Genomic DNA, 17,007 nt, shown 5'->3' on the forward strand with positions numbered 1-17,007 from the left:
ATGGATCACACGCGATTAGTGCGATCGGTACACTGCGATTATTAGGGATTAAGACGAGTGATTCGTGCTGCTGTCTACTTACCTTGTAGATAATTCAGTTGTTGTCCCAAAGTTATGGTTGAGGAATTCAATCCAAAGACAAATCGATTGCTGTATTGGACAGTTTCATTTCTCCAACTCCAAGTTTGTTGTATTAAAACTGAGTTGAAGATCTGGTTTAAGCATTCGATGAAAGGTGATCCCTAGATATCTTGTATTCCTTACCAGTGATTCCATTCAGTTCATCTCTCATGAGCTATGAATAAGTGGACTTCTACTTTTGCAGGATTAACGCATGGACCGAGGAAACGCAATGACAAGCCTGATAGCCTAGAACTGATGAAAGGGATGGTCTTTGCAACATGTATTATTATCCATCCCATCTTTGTTTAATAGCGGCAGCTGCTTTATACAATTATTCCTACTTATGCTAGATTGTGAGACATTGTATATCAATGTATTCATATTGATTCCGTTGCAACGCATTGCAAGACGTGTGGCGGCCCAGCTGATCAGCGGGATGCATTGCAAGATATACAGGGACACTGTCTTAGGGGAGCTGAACCGCCACGAGCCTGTGCCTGTTTTCCTCAAGGACACAAGGTGTTTTTTCTTCTTCTGAATCTTCCTCTATCTGTCAGTTCTGTTTTCTTTTCCTACATTTGTTGAACTAATCTCTGATGTAGCTCAAATGGCACATTCATCAACTGAAAAAGGCCAAGAAAAATTCATCCCCGGTCAAGCTTAATCATGGCGACATTATATCATTATCATCACCTCCTCATGACGGTAATATCCTATGAATAATTCTGATTCATTCATACTGGGTTTACTGGGGTAGGTATTCATTACGCACTGTGTGCTACTATTGTTCTCTGTGTTCAGTTTATCATAATCGGATCCAGTTTAATATATAAGTTACTGGCCAATGATTATGGATCTTGCTGGTAGAACGATCTGATCCGCGCGTGGAATCCGGATAATTGAGACGTTGACGATCAATGGTTATATCTATTTTCTAATTCCTGAACATCATCAGTTGGTGGCGCCACTAGGCCAACACACGCGCCCGGTTTTTTGGCAATGTTTGAATACCTTAAAGCCAGATATATTTCTCTGAAAGGCATACTAAAGAAAACCTAAATCTACCTGTGTTTTGAAACAATCTAATCATTATTGAATCATTGAGTTAGTGTTTGCATATAGTCATACACTTTTGTGGGCGATTCGCGGGCTATGTCTAAAACATCGTGGTCTTTATTTTCAGATCAAGATTCAGTGCGTTTGTTGGCTGTTGAAGGTTGTGCTGCTCTTGGTAAATTGTTGGAGCCACAAGATTATGTAGCTCACATTCTTCCGGTCATTGTCAATTTCTACCAGGTACATTGCTCTCATGTTGGCTTGTAGTTCCATTTTGCAGCAAGTAATTTGCTTTCTTTGTGGATATATTATTGGGAGACATGTTTTTAGTTGCTAGAGGTTGATAATTTCTCGGAGTCGCCTCTTAGTTTTGCAACTTGTTGCAGTTCAGTGCATCACCGCTGATAAATGCTACTTGCATATACTCGCTTTGTTTAGGATAAATCATGGCGTGTTCATTATATGGTCGCCAATCAGTTATGTTCAAATATATCATGGCATATATCAGCGGTGATGCACTGAACTTTCAAGCGAATTTGTCGCTGTAACTAATCTTTAGTAGCCTGCGATATGTTAGTGAATTTGTCGCTCAAACATAAAATGAACTGACTTCTTTTCAATACTTAACTTTTATACGACATATGTTAAGTAATACAATGCCGAGCTTATGTGTATTGGGGGTTTTTTATTGGGGTATAAAGTTTATATGCATTCTTCCGGTATATATCGGTTGATGCTAATTTTTAGATAAAATGATAGTGGGGAGGCATTAGACATTCTCTCTGTGAGTCGCCTCACCTTTTTGCATGTTATTAGAGCCCTGCTATTCAAGCTCCTTTTCATCTCAAATTTTGTCACTATCTAAAACTAAAAAAATAAAATAAAAAAACTCGCTTAAAGCATTCATAATTTCAGATACACAAAGTGAGTCGCCTCACCTGATCCTTGACAAGCTCTTCTCTACTTGAAACATGTTTCTGGTTGCGAGCTTGAATAGATCATCAAGGAGCCACTAGATCACTTGGTGTGCAAAAAAATAATCAAGGCATTTGACTAAGAGAAACTCATTGTGGATATATTCAAATTTCATTGAACTTGTAGAGAAAAAGGCTTGTGACTGTACAATAAAATAGGCATCAATTCGCATTTAATATAAAATCGTATACTGAAAAATGCAACCAAACAGCTGCAGCACTGTCTATTAGGAAATACAGTGCGAATGTTATGACAAAGACCAGCAACAAACAAATAATCAACAATTAGGTAAATGTATTTGTTGACAGAGGCTCTACATGATGGTAGATAGAAGTATGCATTAGCACGAAAGGAGTGGAGGATATCTGTACAACATATTAAGAGAGCAAGAGTAGTCTGCCTCCCTGGTTCTGCCGTTCTGCCGTCCATGGATCCGGACCGTCCATATCGCATCGTGTGTCTGCGTCTCCCACACTCCATCCTTCTCCACCACGCGACCACCCAATCCCTAACCTCCCCCCGCACGTTCCTCTCTGCCGCGTTGCTCGCCCCCTGCCTCCACCGCCGACGCGACCTCTCTCCGCCTCACCTCCTCCCTTTGCCTCCACCGCCCCTCCCCCAACATTATGATTTGCACAGTTCCTCGAGGCAGCATTGACCCATCGAGTGAAGTACTCTCAATCTCATGATCTGGAACCTTTAGTGCATTTACCTTCGAAGTGCCATGCTTTGAACAACTAACAACAGTCTCTTTGTCCAGTGATATTGGGTCACTATACAGACCAGTAGATTGTTCAGCCAGTTTGGCACCATGGCCTGCTGCTTTCTTTTCACATTTTACACCTGGTTTCTCTTCCCTTCTTGCATCCGAAACAGCACTTTTTTCTCCTGTTGAGAAATATTCTGATGTGCACTATTATGACAGTGCGAAATAGCTGCTTGATCCACCTTACAAGTGTCAGAACAACCATTCAAACTACTATGCGCCTTGGCATCTTGATGTTCGGTTGATACCTGCCTCCTGTCAACAAGTTTTTCCTTTCCTTTAGGTTGTGCAATTTCAAGAGGATCTGCTTCTGACAGAAGCTTGAGACTACACTTCAATACTTTCTCAGCTGTTGCGTCTTGAGGCCTTTTGTTGCATTTACTGTTACTGGGGAATTTGATGGTCTGCTCTAACTTTTTGTTAGCTCTTCCTTCACCAAACTTTTGTAGTTTATCAGATGATGTTGCACCACTAAATTGGTCAGAACACTCTGGAGCAGAGTCGTCTTTATTATCGCTTTTTGAGCAAGAAGACGCAGCAGATCCTCCACTCCCCACTCTTCTTCCAGTTGACATCTTGCTTCTTTGTGCAGTCTATTGTTGGTCAGGTTTCACGATGTTATCAGCCTTAGCAGCACTATCCTTTCTTAATTGTCTTTCTCTCCACAGGATTAAACAATCTCGGCGAAACGCCTCAGACTGAGTAAAATTATCTGATATTTTCAGTTGTATATTCCTCTCTGTATGGGTGACTGGAATATGCTGCAGTATACCTCTTTCAGTGCAACCATCAACGTAGTTGTCAGATTTTGGATCCATGTCATTACTTCCTTCGCTCAAATTTGGTGTGTGTGATGAAGCAATAGTTTTGCTGCACTTGGGACTTAATATATTTTTCCCATCACACTTTGTTGAGTCACTAGAAGCAGGAGCTGTAGCATTCTTCTTTTGGTTGAAGTTCCGTTTTGCTCCATCTTGACACACTAACCTGGTCATTTCAACATTTCCCTCCCGACTATCATTTCTCATCTCGTTGCACTCAACCTGTTGCCATTGGTCCTGCTCAAGGGGGCAGCGAAGCCTTTTAGACCTGTCCTTATTTGTGTCATTCTTCCTGGTTTTCTCTCCACCAAAATGATCTGCATTCCTTTTCCTGCAACTGTTTCTATCATATTTACCAACACAAGCACCATTGTAAGTGTTTCCAAGGAAATCTTGTTTTATAAATTTCCTTTTTACTACCTTGTCATTATAAGCATTTCTGAATTTCTGACTGCTATCAAAGCAATCATGAAAATCTTCATTGGGACGGCGCTCAAGTTGCTTATGGTGGATGGGATGAAATCGATTAACTGGTCTCTGCTACTTCATTCCTTTGACATGATTGACCATGTGAGGGGTGAACAGGAATATGCTTACTTGAAGATTGAAAATCGCATAAGTAAGACTGATGTTTTGCAGCATCTATCTCAGGAAAATGGTCATCCAGGAATTTAGTTGGTAGATAGCTATCATCATGATACGGTCTGTTCTGACTGCCACTCCCCTAGTTAGCAGAATAATTCTTCCTATAACCTCCTGCTGGGCGTATCTGTCTGTCAGATCCTTTTGCACAATGAGAAACATGATCGGAGGAAGTCCTTTTCGTTATCCTAGATTAAGGAACAAACTATTTAAATGGCCAGGACTAAATAGTATGAAAAGTTGTTGGAAATGCCATAACGACAAACATTTACTGTCAGAACAAGAGATCACCAGTAAGATCTGATAGGACCAGGTTCAGGTGAAATGTTGTGCCTGGCCCATTCCGATGAATGGTTGTGGCAAGCATGATATTTACCACGGTGTCCACCATAAGAACAGCAAGATAGATGGCATCCACCTACTCCATCTCCAGGGCCATAAATCTCAGAGGAATGTCCATGACCAGGTGATGGCCCCAACCTGCATGCCAAAGCATCAAAGTTCCACAAAACTAAAATATTTGGTACAAGTAATAATGAGCATCCAAGCTTGGAAATAGGTGCACACGACATACGTCGTTACACCATATGTAGCAAAGTTACAATATTTATCGCTCACAAAATCTCGAGTTCTGTGCAAATCATAACAACCTCTAGGCTCAGTCATAGACTATTCTATCCTGTTTCCACATCACAATATCACGTAATTCCATCAATAGAAGATAAATTTGAATCTATAATTCCAACAAGTACATATTGTGATCCTATATTTCTACTAATGTCTGCCGTCCGTGAGTCTCGATGGAGCGGAGGGCGTTTCACGGACCGGATCGTCCGCCGGAGCTGCTGGGGCGCATATCGTCGTCGATCGTCTGCCCTCGTCGCTTGTCATCTTCCCGTCCGACCTCCCGTAGAGCACCAAGAGACGGTTTACAAAGGGAGCGGAGGAGGGAGCCGATGGTCCCCAATCCCTAGGCGCGGCTTTCAGATCCGCATGCTTCTTTTGTACCGGTGGGTGGACTTGACCACCGGCTGACGGACGATGGTGATTTGCTCATGATTTTACTGCTACCGCTGTACTGCTCAGTGATTTGACTTGGCCAGATTCCAGAAACCTTTTGCCGCGTCAGGCCCCAAAAGCGTCCATCGATCCCCTGCTCGTGCAGCAAGACACGCGCAAGCGGAGCCAACCTCCTGCTCTGCCTCGTGATACTCTCTGCTGGGTGCTGGGCTGCTGGCTGGCTGGACAGAGAGTCTGAGACCCAAAGCTTGAGGCGAGCCAGCCAACTGTGCCGCCGCGGGACAAAGCTTGGACAATGGACAGGTTCAGAAAGGGAAAACGAAGATCGCGGAAAAGTTACAGCGCCACAGAACAGCACCGATGCGTAGAGCCGTCGAGTAAAAAAGCGCAGAACAGCTCCGCCGACCGGACTCCAGCTGAGCTGGCGCACGGTCGCAGTCGCAGCCAAGTTTAGCTCTAAAATCGTGCCGCCACCTGGAATGCAAGTGCAAGAGCAAGAGCCATGGCCATGCAGAGTACGGAGGTCAGCTCTCTTCTATGCATGCTCCGTGCTCGCTCGGATTATGGGGTGGGTGGGTGTTTGACATCGGAGAAGCCACACCCGGCAAAGATGGGGCCGACGGCCTAGAACCGAGGCCATCGATCCGCTCCATTCACCTTCCAAAGTCTTCTGTTCTTGGCCTCGGGTTCACGGCCACCCCCGTGCCCCTTCCATGGGTCTCGGGGGCCGGCCCGGGAGCCCTGCTCGCTGCGTGTGTAGCGCCGCCCCGCGCATCCACCTTAATTGTCGCTGCTGATGACGACGAGCAGTAATGCGGGAGTTTAATTGCCTCGGGATTCTCCACTTCTTCGTTCAAACCGTCACTTGCTCTCAGGAACTTATAACCTCATTTAATATAATGTTTTTTTGAAGGATCTCTTTGTAAAAAACATCTCTATCTGACCCTTCGTACATATTATATGGTAACTACATTTATAATGCGACCGATTTCAAAGACACCATATTGTATCACGAAGGCTCCTGGATGTTTCTTACAATTGATGGATGTCTCTTATAATTGAAAACAACTGATCCAGATACTCAGATTATATATGCCTATAGACATCATTATTAAGCTGAAAACTGAAAACTTCCACAAGCATAGAATCACAACCACCATTAGGGGGGGCCAGGCACAAATCAAATTCGATTTGCCGTGCCCGCTGGCCGGTTCATACAATTTCGCGGCCGGCCGGCCGGCCAGTACATGGAGCCCCTCTGAATTTGTTTGCTCACGATGATACCTTATCATGTGATATCGGTATCGGGAGAAATAATTGGATTAGGTGGCCTAATAATATTGCCTCGCGAGCGAGCTGCTAACCTTGTTCTCTTGTGCGTATTGCCCGACCGAACAACTTTGCTTGCCATCGAGCAGAGCTGGCTGACGAGGGCTACTACGAGCTAGGTGACCATCGACACGGACGGATGTAGGTGGGAAATGTTTTCACTCAACTTAATTCCAAAAATTAATCCAGATAGTATGTGAATATCCAGAAACAAACCAATCCAATAAAAAAATCAAATTAAATGAAAACTGCTAAAAGCTGGGGGGGACTTGAACCGGAATACCGCAGATTCGCTTGGCAAGGACTCATAGGTTTTAAATCTAAAAGTGTAAAGTTTAGATACAAACATGGCCTACCCTCAGTGAATTAACTACGTTATCACGTGATGAGAATCTGTAGGCTAACAATATCACGTAATTCATAACTAAAATTTAGTACGTGTCACATCGAACATTTGAATGTCTTTACCACGTTAGCACCATCGATATAGTTGGAATTAACTACGTTATCACGTAATTCTCATCTGTAACAATTGGACATTATCATCTCAGTGACATGTCTTAACTTTCCACTTTGAGATAGAGAGCATGACTGTCTACTATATTTTGTTGCCTCAATCAAATAGATAAGAAGCTTTGTGCATATGGCCAACGACGCCTTCGGCAGGAGAGTCGCCAAACTTCTTGGCGATGTCTTTCATGTGTTGCTTTTAGTTCTTTTAAAGACTCCTCTGAGTGTTGGTATGTTTCTAATTTGTTAGGTTAGTTCTTAATCATTTCGTAGATGCCTTCCTTCTCGCATAATGACGCAAGATGTTATATTTGGCTTCTGCTGATCATGCCTATATATGCATCTGTGATGTGAATTGAGATTCATTGAGCAACACATGCCTTCTATGTTGGAGATGGGGTTTTAAATAGTGATAAAATTTATGGCAGGTGTTTTTTAAATACATACATATGTACATATAAATTTTGTTCCCTCAAAACGTACTAACCCTCTCCGTGTTTTTGCAGTATCTGACCGAGAACAATTATTTCGTGATGATTGGGGTAATTGGGCTGCCCGGTGTAGGCAAGTCAACCATCATGAACGAGCTTTATTAATATGATGCAAGCTACCTGGTACGATACAGCTTCACTTTTGTTGTGCTCTTTTTAGTGTCGTGCAAACACTTGGATTCATTGCTTACTGAGATGTCATTCTAATGATTATCGTGTAGGTCCACTTTTCTACATGTACATTATTCTTAATATTTCTACCATGTAATATCTTTTGGTAGCTTGCATCGTATTAATAAAAAATCGCTAGGAGAATTAGGTAGCTAATAAATAGTTAGTTAACTACTAGCTAATTTGCTGAAAATAACTAATAGTTGAACTATTAGCTGATGTCTTTAGCTAATTTAAACAGTTAAGTAATATCTCTAGCGCATTCAAACACCCCTTATTACTTCAAAGGCTGAAACCATCGACCCTGCGTTTACGATGACGTGCAGTGGTAACAAAAGAGATGCCAAGTGCGCTGAGGATGCAGAGGCCAGAACATACATACAGTTCCCATTTTCTGAACACAGAAACCAATGGCACCGTCGAATTCAGAAAGAGCAGAAAGCAAGTTCTTTTTTTAACTTTCTTTCTGATTTGGCTGGTATGATGATGTCTGTAGCACCTGTGATTAACTTTTAAACTCTTTGGGCACAGGGAATGGAAGTGAGTACTAAGAACAGAGCAAGTGATATTTATGTTTCTAGATAAACAGGCGTGAGGCGTGGAGTAAAAACAAAGGAGGTAAAGAAAGGGCCTTCAATCGTGAGGCATTCATTTTGATTGTTCGAAATGACAGACTTTGACATTTGTTACGATTGTTAAGTTGATTCTTGATAGTAACACTAAATAATGATCTATGCGTGTATAAGTGTCGTCCGTTGCAACGCATGGGCATATACCTAGTGATGTTTTTAAGAAGTTAATTTTATCATCCGTGTGTCTTGGTTAAACCGTTTGTATTAATTGATTTGGTTGCACTCTCAAGAGCTTGTTCGTTTTGCTTTCAATCCATGTAGATTAGGTGGGATCGTATGAGTTTAAATCTTAAATAAGTCAAAAATTTTTATAATTTGTTCAATCTCATCCAATTCATATAGGATAGGAATAACCGAACAAGGCCTAAGTATAGTTTGGAAACTTAAGGCATGTTTGGTTTGCTATTTAACTTACCACACTTTGCCTAATTTTTCTGTCTAAGGTTAGTTATTCAATTCGGACGACTAACCTTAGGCAAAGTGTGACATATTTAGCTAGGGATGAAAACGGTTTCGGAATTTTTCGGTATTCCGGAAACCGATTTCGAAATTTTTCGGTCGGATTCATCGGTAACGGTATTTTTCGAAAACGGAATCGGTTTTCGGAATTTTCTATCGGAATCGGTATCGGAATCGACGTGGTGTTTTACCGACCGTTTCCTTCGGTTACCGGTTTTTGTCGGAAATTACCGGATCTGTGTCTCGGAATTTTCCGGAATTGTGTCTCGGAATTTTTCGGAATTGTGTCTCGGAATTTTTCGGAATTTTCCAGCATGTGATTTTTCGCATCGTCTGTACGTCTCTAGATAAGGATTACTTATTTTTGTATTTTTTGGACACCTTTAGAATTTTTTTGGATAGATGGTGTTGGAAGGCAGTTGAGATTAACAATTTGGTCTTTTCCACACACTAGGTTTTAGGGTTTTCCTGTGAGGTTGTGAAAAACTCTTTATGTGAGGAAAAAATATTTCATAAGTAAGCATGCATGTCAGCTAGATCAAGTGGATATTATGAATTATGAACTTTGAGTCTATGAACTTGTGATCTTTATGAACTTATTTACTATGAACTTGTTATATTGTGAACTTGTGATCTTTGTACACTTTTTATATTATAAATTTTTAATCCTTGTGAACTTTTTATATTGTGAACTTGTTATATCATGAATTGTGAACTTGTGGTCTTTGTGATCTTTTGTCAACTTTGTTGTATTATGAAGTTTGATATATTCACCGATTGTATTTTAGATTCCGACCGTTACCGGTGTATTTTCCGCACCAAACTTTCGTTTCCGATGTTTCCGAAATATCGATATCATTTCCGTTTCCGGAGTTACCGTTTTCGATTTTGTTTCCGATAAAAAATATGAAAACGGTAATGGTTTTAGTGTTTACCGACCGTTTCTGACCGTTTTCATCTTTATATTTAGCTACGAACCAAACATGCCCTTAAATTTCCTTCGTGTTCGGAGAAGATTGAGCAAAAACATAGTTTATTTTCCCCTTAATTCCTTTTAATTCAGAGACGTTTTGAACTGGCCCTTATAGTAAAATCGACTCCCGGGGATTGGGCCCTAACCCGGCCAGTTCCGGCCCAAACGAGCAAGCCTTAAGCCCTTAACTGACGCTTGTGAGGGCGTCGGCAGTTCGCGACACCCCGTGCAGCCGTGCTCTTCCGCTTGAACTAGGGCGCCTCCGCCTCCGCGCCCGCGCCGCCGCCGGCTGTAGCCATGTCCGACGAATACGGTGGGCTCCTCATCCATCCACATTTCTGTGGGTTACTCTATGCTCTATTGCTATTGCGCTTGTTTAACTTGGGATTTTGATTGGTTTTCTTCCCCTTTCGCTGTGGTTTTGGCGGGGGATTAGTGGACTTGCCCGTCTCGGACGAGGATGAAGAAGAGCTCGAAGATGAGATGGATGATGGTGATGGGGAGAGTGGTGGTGGAAGCTCGAAGAAAAAGGCCAAGCAGCACGTGGAGCAGCTCAAGCGGCTGCAGCAAAAGGTTTGTCCCTGTCGCCTCCGGTTTATTGTTACTATTACTTAAAAATGATGCTTAACAGTGTAAGTGGATTTTTGATAGTTCCTGAATGTGCCTATTCTTTTCTTATGCTTTATTATTACTGGTTGCCCACCTGAGTATATGACTTTTAGGTTCGCCTGTGCCCTTGTGCTGTTTGTCCTGTAGATACTTTTAAATTGAATCTGCAAGCTGGTACGGTTGCCCTTGTGGACAGTAACTATTTTAATTGATTCAGAAATTGATTGCAGTCTGGCAATCTGCTGAGTTAATGTAGTATTTGAAACTGCTGATAGTAGGTATCGTAGAATGGGCTATAAAGTGACTGGCTGCAAAATAGTATTAGTTGGACCAACTTCCTTCAGAGGTGGATCTGTGTTATAGAGATAAGTTGAGAGGTGGACAATTGTGTAGAACGATGATGTTTTTCTATGTTCGTTTCATTCCCAATTTAACCATATTGTAATGGTAGTTATGCTACAAAATGAGTAAGGAATGCCACATAATAACTGTTTTGACCTAAACTGCTGTTGCATTAAATTTAACATCTTGCATACTCCAATAAGTGATCCCTTGAGCTTACACTCTAACTTTAAGGCTTGAATTGTCGCCTGCCCCATTCACTGATTGTGGAAATGGCATTGTCATAGGCTCATAACATTTGATTACTCACTCTGGCATAGCTTTCCTGGTTTTTACTTGCTCAATTTACATTCATTGGTTAGAAACAATAACATTCCCTGGTAGATTATTTTTGTATAGTATTGGTGTCCCGCTTATTATATCTGTTGCTTAAATCCTGAACTATGTTAACTAGGGTTGCACAGTTTAGCCTAAGGCCCACAAGTAGCTATTCGTTTTGAGAAATATGCATTTCTCCCCTTCCTAATTTCTGTCTGTCTGCTGCTGTGCTGCATGCCATAATATATGTTGGTTGTTTTTGAGGCTTATGTCCTTTTTTGATTTTATGTAGGATCCTGATTTCTATAAATATTTAGAAGAGTTTGATAAAGATTTGTTGGGATTTGATGATGATGATGATGAAATCGAGGTAAGCTGGTCCCTTTTTGTGAGTTTTCTATACTAGAATGATGAGTGGTCATTGTTCTACATTACATTTAGAACGACCGGGAGACTGGGGTTGAGGAGAAAGAGCAATATGTATCTAAAGAGGAACTGAAGCATGTGAAACCGATTACAATGGAAATGGTTGATTCCTGGTGCAACGGAGTAGAGAATGAAAAGATAGGTTCTATCCGTTCTATTCTTCAAGCTTTTCGCAGAGCCTGCCATTATGGTGAAGATCATGGGGACAATTCAACTCCGAAGCTCAGTGTCATGTCTGGCAGCGTACTTGATAAAGTTATGCACTTTGTTTTGAAACACATGGATAAAGTCCTCCGTCAATTACTTGGTGCCCCAAGCTATGGAGGGAAGAAAGAGGTAATCAGTGAGCTGATGCTGAGTAAGTCATGGAAGAGGCATGGTAATCTTATGAGGATCTATCTTGCCAATGCGCTTCATATGATAACAGAGATGACCGATGAGCAAATGATAGCATTTACTGTACACCGTGTCAGAGCATCAGCTGTTTTTCTGGCAGCTTTCCCATCGCTCCTGAGGAAGTATGTTAAGGTGTGTAGGTTACAATTTCTACTTTACCTTGGCTTTGAGTTATTTTTGGCATTGCTCTGCTATCTATCTACCAAGTTTGTTATTTACTTCTGTTTGCACGCTTCAATTGTAGGCTCTGCTCCATACCTGGGCTAGAGGACGAGGTGCAATGCCTCTTGTTTCTTTTATGTTCCTTCGAGACTTGTGCATTCAAGTAGGTTCAGATTGCCTTGATACTTGCCTCAAGGGTATCTATAAGGCTTATTTGGTGAACTGCAAACTGTCCAAATCTATCAGCGGATCAAAACAACAACACATTCAATTCCTTGGAAATTGTGTCAGAGAATTGTATAGTCTGGATCCACAAAGTGCGTATCAGCATGCTTTTGTTTTCATCCGTCAACTGGGGGTTATCCTAAGAGGAGCTCTTACTGAAAGGGGGCCAAAGGTATTCATTGAACTCATTGCCATGTACTGGAACTTTGTTGTCTACCTATGACCTGACAGATATTTGCCTCTCATTTTATTTTGAAAGTCAGTGAAGGACAAAAGGCAGAAAGAAAGTAGCAAATCATCGAAAAAACAAGCGGAGGTATTATTCATACTGCTACTCAATTACTGATACTCTATAACCTTTAAAACATCAGACCTTAAATAACTCCCCATATTCTTCCACCTGTTTTATTGAGAAAATCTCACCTTTACAAAATGCTATCGCCCCACCCCCAGTGTTTTTTTTTCTCGAACACGCAGGAGAGCTGCGTATCATTTCATTAAAAGAAGGATGATAATTACAATGACCTAAACACCACTTACACAAACACACACAAACAACACTAGTAATAACCACCTTCTAACCGGGGTTGAACACAAAAGCTAGGTCCGAAAGACGGGTCAAGCCTTTGGCCCCCCCCCCCCAAAACACCACATATTGAACTCATCACTGGCTGAGGTAAGCAATCTAGCTATAGAAGGCTGAGCACCATTGAAAACACAGTCATTACGGTGTCTCCAGATAGTCCAAGCCCCAAGAATCACCAAAGAGTTAAGGCCATCTCTAAGGTCCTTAGGAGTAACCTCAGCCGATCTACTCCACCAAGCTTCAAAATTGATATCTTCCATCCCGGGGGAGAGTGCGGACAGGCCGACACGTTGGAGAAGAAGATACCAAAATTGCCTCGCGAGGACACAAGAAACAAGCAAGTGATGAATAGACTCTCCTTCCTGGTCACATAAGGGGCAAGAATTAGGATGGGGAAGACCCCTCTTAGCGAGCCGGTCAGCCGTCCAACACCACCCCCAGTGTTAATAGTATACCTTTCGCTGTCCAACACTTCAGCAGTTTTCTGTTGCAGGCTGCTATAGACTTGACATTTTTCTTTTGCAGAAATCTTACCAAAAAATTTATGATTGGCAATACATATTCTGCCTTGAGCTTTGGACCAGTGTTGTGTGCGGATGTAGTTCTGAGGAAGAATTCCGACCTCTAGCTTATCCGTTGACACAAATAATACATGGTGTGGCATGCCTCGTACCTAGCGCACGTTACTTCCCTGTGCGCTTTAGGTGTGTCAGAATGCTTAATTGTATTGCCGAAGCCACTGGTACCTTCATTCCCGTGTCCTCCCTGCTGCTTGATATGCTTGAAATGAAAGAACTTAGAGGACGTCCAGATGGTGTTGGCAAAGCCGTGAATTTGTTCAGTGTTAAACAGGTCTGTTTTCTTGCAATATATCATTTCACTATGGAACACACCTTTCGAAGAAGCTTGTAACATTTTTCTTTTCTTGGCAGGTTGACAAGAAAACAGTAAAGACACGTGCCTTTCAGGAAGCTTGCATTTATTCTGTGGTCGATGAGCTGGCTAAACATTTGACCCAATGGAGCTACTCCATTGCCTTCTTTGAGATGTCCTTTATTCCACTTGTTCGGCTCCGAAGTTTTTGCAAAACCATTAAAGCGGACAGATTTAGGAAAGAGATGAAGGATCTTATCTATCAGGTTTGTCAAGCATGTGTAGTTTGAATTACACTATTTGATCCATTGCACATATGCTAATGTCTATCATGATGTCTGATCTCAGATAGAGGCCAATGTCGAGTTCATTAAGTCAAAACGAGTGGGGATTGCATTTTCACCCAATGACCCAGCTGTAGAGTCATTTCTGCAGGCATGAGTCCCAACTTTGTGGCTTTGCTTTTTGCACATTATTCATTTCTATACTATCATTCCTGTGTCATTTTGTGAACTTTAACAATCATTCCCTAACAGACCGAAAAGGAAGAACGTTGCAGCCCTCTCTCAAAATTTGTTGCTACTTTACACCAGAGAGCGCAAGACAGGATGGATGCTCTGGATGAGACCAGGTTAGTTCCATCTATCAGCTAAGTTCATATCACAAACAAGTATCCTCGCCGATTTAGTTAGGTGTGACTTCTGTTATATTATCTAGCCGTGTGCTCTACATTTTTGTAGTCTGTACAAACCACAAGAACATATGTATCATGATTATCTTGTTACTACAGAAGTGCATACTAACTAATGTCATTGGGTTCACTAATTCCTTGTTGCCAACCAGTGTGATTGTGGGTGCCGAGTCCTCAACCTTCTCACGGAGGTTATCAGAAGCGCAGAAGCAACAGGATGAGCAGGACGATGATGAAGGCACTATCGCTTTCAGTAAGAACTGGCTGTCTGAAAATAAGAAACCCAAGTATGTTCTGGCTTACCTCTTTTTTTTTCCCATTACTTGGCGTGGAAAACACAATCATACTGTTGTTCGGTGTGCAGAACCCCAAAGGAGGATAAAAAGCGACCCCGGGAGGATGATGATGTCGCGACTGAGGAGGATCGGGTTGAGGATTTGGTCTTGAGCTCAGATGAAGAGGATGGCAACAATGAGGAAGCAGACGATGGTTTTGTTCCGGTTGAAGGTGATAGTGATGAAGACTTTGTAGACCCTGACAGCGAATATAAGAAACAAAAGAAGGCGAAGCTGAAGAAGAGGAACAAGCGCCAGCCATTTCTGCACAAGGCGCCCTCTAGAACAAAAAGTAATTCAGGGCCCAAGAAGAAGGCCAGACATTAGTTATGCCTGATAGGGCTTGGCAAATATGCTGCCGTTGTGATGTATGCTTCTGAGTTCCGACCGATAAAAACATTGTCCCTTGAGTGGAAAAATTATTATATTTTTTCAAGAAAAATTTCAAGTCTTTTTTTGACCCCAACAGGACTGAGATAGAATTTCCAATCTGAGTTTTCATTTCAGTGCTCAAGGGTTTACATGATTCAAATGTAAAGGGTTTACATTGCCATGGAAAAAATTGTACACCAAACATCACAAATATCTACCTGTTCCTGGTAGTGTTTATATACGTCTAGCATGGGCGAATGTCCATATTATTGTCTGATTTGATTCATGGATCGTCCTTTCAGTTCTAAATGAACTGCCAAGGGCTTTCCACGGTAACTTGACATCTCCGGGTCCTGGGCTCCTGGCACTGCAGTGTACGAAAACTTACTCAACAAGGAACCTGTCTATTATAATTATGTTTTGTTTGGATATATGTGAATTAAAGAGCACCTTCTAGTTTGGCTTTCGTATTTGATAATTTACTTCTAGTTTGGTTTTCGTATTTGATATTTTAAGGACTAAAATAAATAAAATAGAGGGACTAAAAATTAGTCTTTACAAACCAAAACACTGGAATATTTGATTTCCATCTCCTAAACTTTTAGTTTAGTTAATTTTAGTGTCTAAAATACCAAACAATTTGATTAAAATATGTCTTCTAAATAAGATTTTTATGTACACTGTACACCTGCACACGTAAAAAAGTCACGCGAGCGCCGAGCCGCTTGAGTGGAACGCCGGTTGCTGCCCTGTGCTCGTGTGTACAGTGTACTCGTGTCAGCCTCTTTAGGCTGTCTCCAGCAGTGTTCTCTAAATTATATCCCCTAAAGAAATATTCTCTGTACTTTACAGCACACTCTAAAAGATTCTGTCCTCTATATCTTCTCAGTCTCCAGCAACGTCCTCTAAATTCGGTCCTCTAAAGCTACAATGTTAATAGACTTTCTTTTTTCCATTGATTTAGCTTTTTTTTTGTTTTGTTTGCATTACACGCTATGACATTAAAAAATAATGCGCGACATAGTATATTTAATTAATTTTTAATTACTATTTTCTGAAATAAAACGTGAGTAACATAATAATATTTCTTTTTCAAATAGTAAATATTAATTACCACTCAAAGTCGTTTCTATATCTACAGGATTACTTAAACTACTTCATTTATTCATTGTTACTATATTCAATGATACATATTTGTGAACGAATAAATAGTATGTGATAGTCGCCTAGAGGGGGGTGAATAGGGCGAAACTGAAATTTACAAATATAAACACAACTACAAGCCGGGTTAGCGTTAGAAATGTAAACGAGTCCGCGAGAGAGGGCGCAAAACAAATCGCAAGCAAATGAAGAGTGTAACACGCGGATTTGTTTTACCGAGGTTCGGTTCTCGCAAACCTACTCCCCGTTGAGGAGGCCACAAAGGCCGGGTCTCTTTCAACCCTTCCCTCTCTCAAACGGTCCCTCAGACCGAGTGAGCTTCTCTTCTCAAATCAAAGCCGGGAATAAAACTTCCCCGCAAGGGCCACCACACAATTGGTGCCTCTTGCCTTGATTTCAATTGAGTGTTGATCACAAGAGCAAGTGAGAAAGAAAAGAAGCAATCCAAGCGCAAGAGCTCAAAAGAACACGACAAATCTCTCTCGCTAATCACTAAAGCCTTTTGTGGAATTGGAGAGGATTTGATCTCTTTGGTGTGTCTAG

General features: G+C 41.5%; 1 protein-coding gene and 1 long non-coding RNA gene across 2 annotated transcripts; both read left to right on the top strand.

Moving 5' to 3' along the window:
• Positions 1-1,277: 1,277 nt before the first annotated feature.
• On the top strand, positions 1,278-8,642 carry LOC103626137 (uncharacterized). The gene is made up of 4 exons (XR_002262205.1): positions 1,278-1,419; positions 7,749-7,856; positions 8,231-8,382; positions 8,436-8,642. It is a non-coding gene; the product is annotated as an uncharacterized lncRNA (long non-coding RNA).
• A 1,531-nt stretch (positions 8,643-10,173) lies between these two features.
• LOC100193047 (uncharacterized) lies at positions 10,174-15,436 on the top strand. Its single transcript, NM_001358604.1, has 12 exons — positions 10,174-10,281; positions 10,405-10,541; positions 11,530-11,607; positions 11,679-12,191; positions 12,304-12,618; positions 12,706-12,762; positions 13,558-13,884; positions 13,965-14,171; positions 14,254-14,340; positions 14,442-14,536; positions 14,749-14,883; positions 14,961-15,436. The coding sequence occupies exons 1-12, from the start codon at positions 10,266-10,268 to the stop codon at positions 15,256-15,258; spliced, it is 2,265 nt and encodes a 754-aa protein (NP_001345533.1). The 5' UTR covers positions 10,174-10,265; the 3' UTR covers positions 15,259-15,436.
• Positions 15,437-17,007: the final 1,571 nt, after the last annotated feature.

Source organism: Zea mays, chromosome 5, assembly GCF_902167145.1.
Source record: "Zea mays cultivar B73 chromosome 5, Zm-B73-REFERENCE-NAM-5.0, whole genome shotgun sequence".
Classification (NCBI taxonomy): Eukaryota; Viridiplantae; Streptophyta; class Magnoliopsida; order Poales; family Poaceae; genus Zea; species Zea mays.

Excerpts from the sequence above, each read along its gene's own strand:
- LOC100193047 (NM_001358604.1), top strand. Across the intron at positions 10,542-11,529 it reads TCAAGCGGCTGCAGCAAAAG|GATCCTGATTTCTATAAATA; the intron begins GTTTGTCCCTGT and ends GATTTTATGTAG. Across the intron at positions 14,172-14,253 it reads TGAAGGATCTTATCTATCAG|ATAGAGGCCAATGTCGAGTT; the intron begins GTTTGTCAAGCA and ends GTCTGATCTCAG.